At 46.7% G+C, this 6,642-nt stretch overlaps 1 protein-coding gene across 1 annotated transcript in view; it reads right to left on the reverse strand.

Annotated features, from left to right (window-relative positions):
• LOC144728576 (uncharacterized) overlaps positions 1–4,068 on the reverse strand; it is a 39,758-nt gene extending 35,690 nt beyond the window's left edge. Inside the window, exon 1 of the mRNA XM_078608105.1 lies at positions 3,637–4,068. Coding sequence (XP_078464231.1) covers positions 3,637–3,733 — 97 coding nt within the window. The 5' untranslated portion in view covers positions 3,734–4,068. The remainder of the gene's footprint in view (positions 1–3,636) is intronic.
• Positions 4,069–6,642: the final 2,574 nt, after the last annotated feature.

The raw sequence follows: 6,642 nt of genomic DNA on the forward strand, positions 1-6,642 counted from the left end.
CAACAAGCCACGGGAGTTAGCCAGCTTGCTGCTGCTGAGTTTTGGATGTTATAAAGAAATAATTTAATTCCTTTGCCCGAATTATTTTCCAATTGTGCCACTGGTATCAGGGTCATGTGAGAGGAAGGATCATTTCGGAACTCTACCAGAGCAACTACATCACCCCGTGTTCGGGAATGGCCCACGTAAGACCATATTGCAGAACTGCGTCTGAGATCTTCTCTCTATATATATAAGTCAAAAATGGTTTGTGTGTGGGTTTGTGTGAGTTTAAGCACTTTGGCTCTCCAACGGTGGGGTTTATGTGAAGAAAAAATAGCCAGCTACCATACCGTAAGCCCCGCGGTGAGCAAGCGCTTTTCCTTTTTCACATCCGTCAACTTTAAATTAGTTTAATTACCGATTTAGTGCAATTTTTGCGTGCTTTCCCTTTATTTCTTTATTTATGACGCATGCACGACCATACCACCTCACACGCCTTTGGTGGCGGGGGGCGGCCCATGCCAAGTCGATGGGCCGCCTTCGGTGGGAGTGAGGGGGACTTTTTCTTTCGCGTTAAAAATGCTATGAAAATAAACTAAACGCTCAGGTAAATTTTTCACTGTGTGATGTCCCCCCCACCCCGATGCGTGCAGTTACTACTATACAGTCGGTAGATGCTACCACTTTAAGCTGTAGATATTACTGCGGAGCGGCCGGGGAGGTCGTGGCTGGAAGGAGGGGGTCAGGGGTAGCAGCCCAGCCTGCCAAGGTGCCACCTCGGCCGGCTGGACAATCTAAGCGAGGCCGGAGGCTCTGCACGGGACTAGGCCTCACCACGCCACTCTGTCAGATGAGTTCTTTGTGCTATAAAGTCCATAAATACTGCTATAGAGTCAGCATGCACTACTGTAGTGATAGCAGGTACCACCACAGTCGGTATGCACAGCTGTTAGATTTTTAAGAGTATTATTAAAATATTTTTTTGGCCCGGGCAATGCTTCCCGCTAGTCCCTGATAAAAGGCAGTAAAAACTGGAATTTTAATATCAGAGCTGGGATTTATCCCAATTAACAAATCTACAATATGTATGTGGTACTTGTTTGTGAACTCATTGGTGCCTTGCCTGAGACCATCACCCTCACTACACTTGAGAACCCAGTTTCATCACCGGTGGATCAACAGTACTCATCATCTACGTAACTTATACCGAACCTCCCATGCAGTACGTCTCGAGGTTTATCCAATCCGTAAATTAAAAGAGAGACCCATCAGAGCAGATTCATAGTGCAGGCTGGAAAGCATCTGTATCAAACAAGACACAAAAATCACCTGGCCCATTGTGCATTATGCAAAAAAATTAAATGCACTTTTTCGCAAACGCAACTAAACTAATTCGAAGAACTGCTGCTTGTTGTATTTGCATATGCACAAACAGCCGTGTACTTTTCACAACATGTCTGTGTCTCGTGTTTGACACTTGTGCGTTTTCAGTTTCCACTATAATTTTATTACGGTGGGTTTTGGTGGGTTTTCTCATCATTTAAATTTTAAAGACATAATTACCGTTTGCATTAGCCAAGCTTAAAGGCCCCCATAGTGTGGATAATTGGGCACGACACACACACATACTGAATATTGTTCTCCGAGGCAATCTTTCCAGCAGTGAGCATTTGTGACTATACTGTCCTAATTATTATATGTTCATTTGTTGTGGGTTTTGTTCGTAAAAATTGCTCATGTTATTTGTTTACTTTCGATAGCTTCACCGGGTCTATATACATACATTGCTGGATGTTTGTAACCCTTGAAATTATGAATTATATATTATAATTTTTTGCATCATAACCATCAATTAATGTTGCAATAAATCACTGTTATCATCATCATCCATAATCATAGTTATCATCATCTTATCACGCTTATTTAAATGTGTTTTATGGCACGGCTATTGTCAGATAGTGCCACTGATATAGTCCTTGTTATTGCAGTGTTTTAAAAATACATTTATGGAAAAATAGCAAAAGAAAACAATCACCCACACTATGATAATTGGTTCTTTACCCTTCTATCTGGCAACAAAACTGACACCTTTTTACAAGGAGTCATGTTTATTATCAGAGTTATGTTCTTTTGTTTGTATTATGACTGCAGGTATTGCGGTCTATGCAAACATGACTCCTTGTAAAAAGGTGTCAGTTTTGTTGCCAGATAGAAGGGTAAAGAACCAATTATCATATTTTTTACTGGCAAATGAGGTTCCCATAGTGTAGATGCTTGCCTCGAGCTCTCATACTCTGATGGTGCATTGTCTTTGAGTTGTGCGCCTTTTGGCGTCATCTGGTCCAACCCATATGAGACTAGGCTCTAAGGAAAGCTGTCTCGGGTGTGGATCAATCAACTTGAAGGACAGTGCACATTATCAGAGTTATGTTCTTTTGTTTGTATTATGACTGCAGGTATTGCGGTCTATGCACCCACACTATTTAGTGCAATTTATTACTCGTAGTTAATTACCCGTAATGCTCAGAGAGCAGCAAATAATTTGGTTTATTTTTTACATTAAATAGTCAGTGAAACGACATCAAATGAGCAAACACAAATTGGATGTATTTAGCGTCTAAATGCAACCGCGTATCGAGGGGAAAAATACAACTGTAGAGTATTTTCAGCTCGTGTTTGACAGCCTCTCGCCCAATTCGCAGAATGTCTTTGCAAAAACAAAGCATTCGTGAACACAGTGCAGCAGTCCGGTTGTTTAGTATTCCCGCTCATCACAAACGACAGCCGACGGATGTGCATGCACATCGATATTGAACCCTCAACAGAGGTGGGGGAGAGGTTGGGAATCCCCGATAAGACAATGACACCTCTACGCGCACCATACACCCATTCGGATCAATGTCTGTCATGTTATCCAATCTATTATTTAAAAGCAACGATGTTAAATGCGCGCGCGTTACTATAATTCGGATTTTAAATAACGAGAGCTCGTCGCTGCTAAAGGGGACGGAGCGGTGGATAATTAAAAGCACACGTGTGTGCTTTTATACTCTAAAGAGACGAGAGGCGTTGTTGAAGCGCTGAGAGCACCAGGCTTTGAACCCAGCGACCCGAGTTCGATTCCCGGCAGTGATTAATATAAGTAGTGACTGATCGCCGATATCTGGACTGGCCCTCTCCCAGAGTGAAGTACAGTCAAACAATCCAATGCTTTCATCCAAAAGTGGATTGATAGAGCTGGCGGTTGTGTTCATTTGAACTCACTTCTCAACCTTGTATCATCAGCATCATCAGCAACAAACAATGGTTAATCATCGTCACAAATCGTCATCTTTGTCGTCATCATAATCACCCATCAACATTTTATCGTGCTCACTTGAATTTACTTTTGTGGCACGGCTATATTCTTAAATCAGCTCTGCTGTATCCCTTGTTCAGAGAATGTTTGAAATACGTTTAGGAGAAATACAGCCCTAAAACAACTACATTCAGTCGACAAATAAACATCTGCTTGTCGTAGTGTGTAGCATGAGTATGTCCACCAATTGTTTGCACAGTTAACAAAGCACACTTAACAGGTAGATCAGACAAGTTCACGTCCTTATTTTTGTTAAACGTGTAAAGTCGTTGTATAGAAAAACGAACGTCGCTTACCTGACGCAACTTCACTTGCTCCAAGAACGATTGTCACAAAAATACACACGCATTTCGCGACACGAGTCACAAATGCCATTGCTGTCAAACTATACATCGATTAAATAATATACCTAAATATACGAGCTACTTTTTAAAAAAAATATTGCTTTCACTAAAGTGATTTCTAATGCAACGTTCTCCTTCAAAGACAACAATGCCTCTCTGCTCTATTGCCTCGAGACTCGATGTCAGCGTCCAGCGCTGAAACCTTTCCAAGGTTTTTTTTTTATTCCTCCCTCGTCTTGATCGTTCCTCAACAGTCCCAACGTCTTATATCTATCACCGGGGAAGCTTGCGAAATTGTTCCTTGGGGGCGCTGCCGTGAGATATGACGCCCTGGCTTGAGTCCTGCAATTGTGTAGGATGTTGGCTGGGTACATAAGAATGTTTGCTTTACCTGTACAACCACCGACACCTCTACCTAGCCTCACCCCAGTCACATGACCGACCGCCTGCCCACCGTTGCCAGATGCTTTTGGCAAAATAGCGGAGGGGGGGAGTTAGGGTCGGTGGGTGTGTGTGTGTCTTTTGTGTGGGGAGCGGTAGTGTAGCGGCTAGCGCTACGCTGCGCTATGAATCCGGCGACCCGGGTTAGATTCCCGCTCACGGCCAACACCGTTGACGATTGATGTGAACCCGTGCTTGGCCTCGCCTAGGTCGACTCAGCCTCAAATGAGTTACTTGGTGCGGTGTGTAAACATCGCCACTGGGGAGACAAAGGCGGTCGGGCGTGGTGCTGGCCACCCACCCCCTCATGTACCGTTCCGGCCTTCATAGGTGCTCGCAAACAGCACTTGCCCCTACTGCCTGTTAAGGCTATACGGGGGGTCTTTGTGTATGTTTGTGCGCCTGTGTGTCTCTGTTTTGTGTGTGCGCGCGCGCGGGGGGGAGCGGTGTTGCAGTGGTTAAGCGCAGTGAGCTGGGAAGCCGGTTACCCGAGTTCGATTCCTGCCCACGGCCACCAACACCGGTGACGATTATCTGAACTGGTCCTGGGCCTCCCCTAGGTCGACTCAGCTACAAATGAGTGCCTGGTGCGGTGATGTCAAACGTCGCCACTGGGGAGACAAAGGCGACAGGGCGTGGTTCTGGCCACCCACCCCCTCGTGCGGCGTGCCGGCCTTCATAGGTGTTACTCGCGAACAGCACTTGCCCCTACCTTCTGTAAGGCGTTGTGGGGGATCTTTATCTTTGTGTGTGTGTGTGTGCGAGCGCGCGGGGAGCGGTGTTGCACTGGTTAAGCTCACTGCGACAGCAAACCGGCGACACGAGTTCGATTCCCGTTCACGGCCACCAACACCGGTGACGATTATTTGGACCGGTCTTGGGCCACCCCTAGGTCGACTCAGCATCAAATGAGTTACGTGGTGCGGTGTGTAATCATCACCACTGGGGGGACAAAGGCTGGCAGGGCGTGGTTCTGGCCACCCACCCACTCGTGTGCCGTGCCGGGTTAAAAGACACATTTATATTTACGCAATCTAACCCCCCAAAAAACGAATCTTTATGGTTATTACACGCACAGTACGTACGTATGTACGTTGAACTTCTTTCGCACCGTACGTAGCCAACCGCGCTAATCGGATGTGCGGATAGTCGCGATGGCTGCTCGATTTGAACCGTGAATCGGTCACAACTGTGAGCATCCCATTTTCGCGCTCTAACCCAAAAACCCTCTATTACGTGAGCATCACATTTTAACAGAACGAGAAAAAAGGCTTTACCCTTCGTAAGCAAAAAAAACATTGTTGTTCTGATGTGTCGCGCTGTTATTTAATCACAGACGCAGACTCTGAAGTCGAATTTGAAAAGGCGTCTTCGACCCCCACCCGTGTCTGCTGGGAAGCAATATTCTCAAACGGCACTCTGGCACGCACACTTCTGTGCCTTTACGGTCATTGGAATTATCTACGGAGTTTTTTTTTGTCTCTTTACAAAGTTTGTTATCGCCGTGTGAGAATCATGCATCCATGTCCCTTTCCGAGTAGTACAAGGCTTCGTGTTGGATAACGACCCACAGAAGCGGGTATCAGCAAGCTGCATTCGAGGTCTCGTCAAGGACCCTCTGCTCCACACAATAACGTCACCATTTTTCACACCCGCTGTCATTGAGCGCAAAGTTCATCGCATAGCAATCAAACCAATTATTTCCCATTCACAGAGCTGTAATTTAGCCAAACTAAGTACAGAAAACTAAATTTAATATCTTGCCCGTTGTTTTTGTTTTGTTTGTTCACTTGCGGCCATGGGTAACCGGCTCGAGACCAACTACTCAATACCAGAGGTCGCAAACGGGTTTTGATTCCTTACCCGTACTCGTACCCGGCCGCACCAGGGTCGTAAACGGGTGCCCGTACCCGTACCCGGCCGTACCCGTACCCTACCCGTACCCAACCGGGTACGGATAGGGTATTGTGAGAAGAGACAAGACGTTGGGAAATGAGTGACAAACGGTGACTCACCAGTGACTCACGATCTACCCGTACCCGTACCCGGCCGCACCAAGGTCGCAAACGAGTACCCGTACCCGGCCGAGTACGGGGTAGCCGGGTATCGGGTAGGGTACGGGTATCGGGTACCCGGTTGCGACCTCTGCTCAATACCCTTGAGAACTCGGGTTTATTTACCGGCGCCGGCGTCGATTCGAATCCGTGATCTCCAGCGGACGCCGGCTCAGCACTCCGCCTTCTGAGTCACCGGGCCAACAAAAGAATCGATGATAATCGATGAGTCAATCTGTCAATACCCCCCCCCCCACCGACAAAGTCAGGTAAGCCACGAGCGAAGCACCACGTGATGATGACGGTGACCACATAGAAAGCGATCGCCCCGTGTAGCATCAACAGGCTGTTGGGGGCAAGTGCTGTTAGCGAGCACCTATGCAGCCTGGCACGGCACACTTGTGACGACAACGATCCCCCTGTATAGCCTTAACAAGGCTGATGGGGGAAAGTTATGTTGTTA

Source organism: Lampetra planeri, chromosome 29 (genome assembly GCF_965212315.1).
Source record: "Lampetra planeri chromosome 29, kcLamPlan1.2.h2, whole genome shotgun sequence".
NCBI lineage: Eukaryota > Metazoa > Chordata > Hyperoartia > Petromyzontiformes > Petromyzontidae > Lampetra > Lampetra planeri.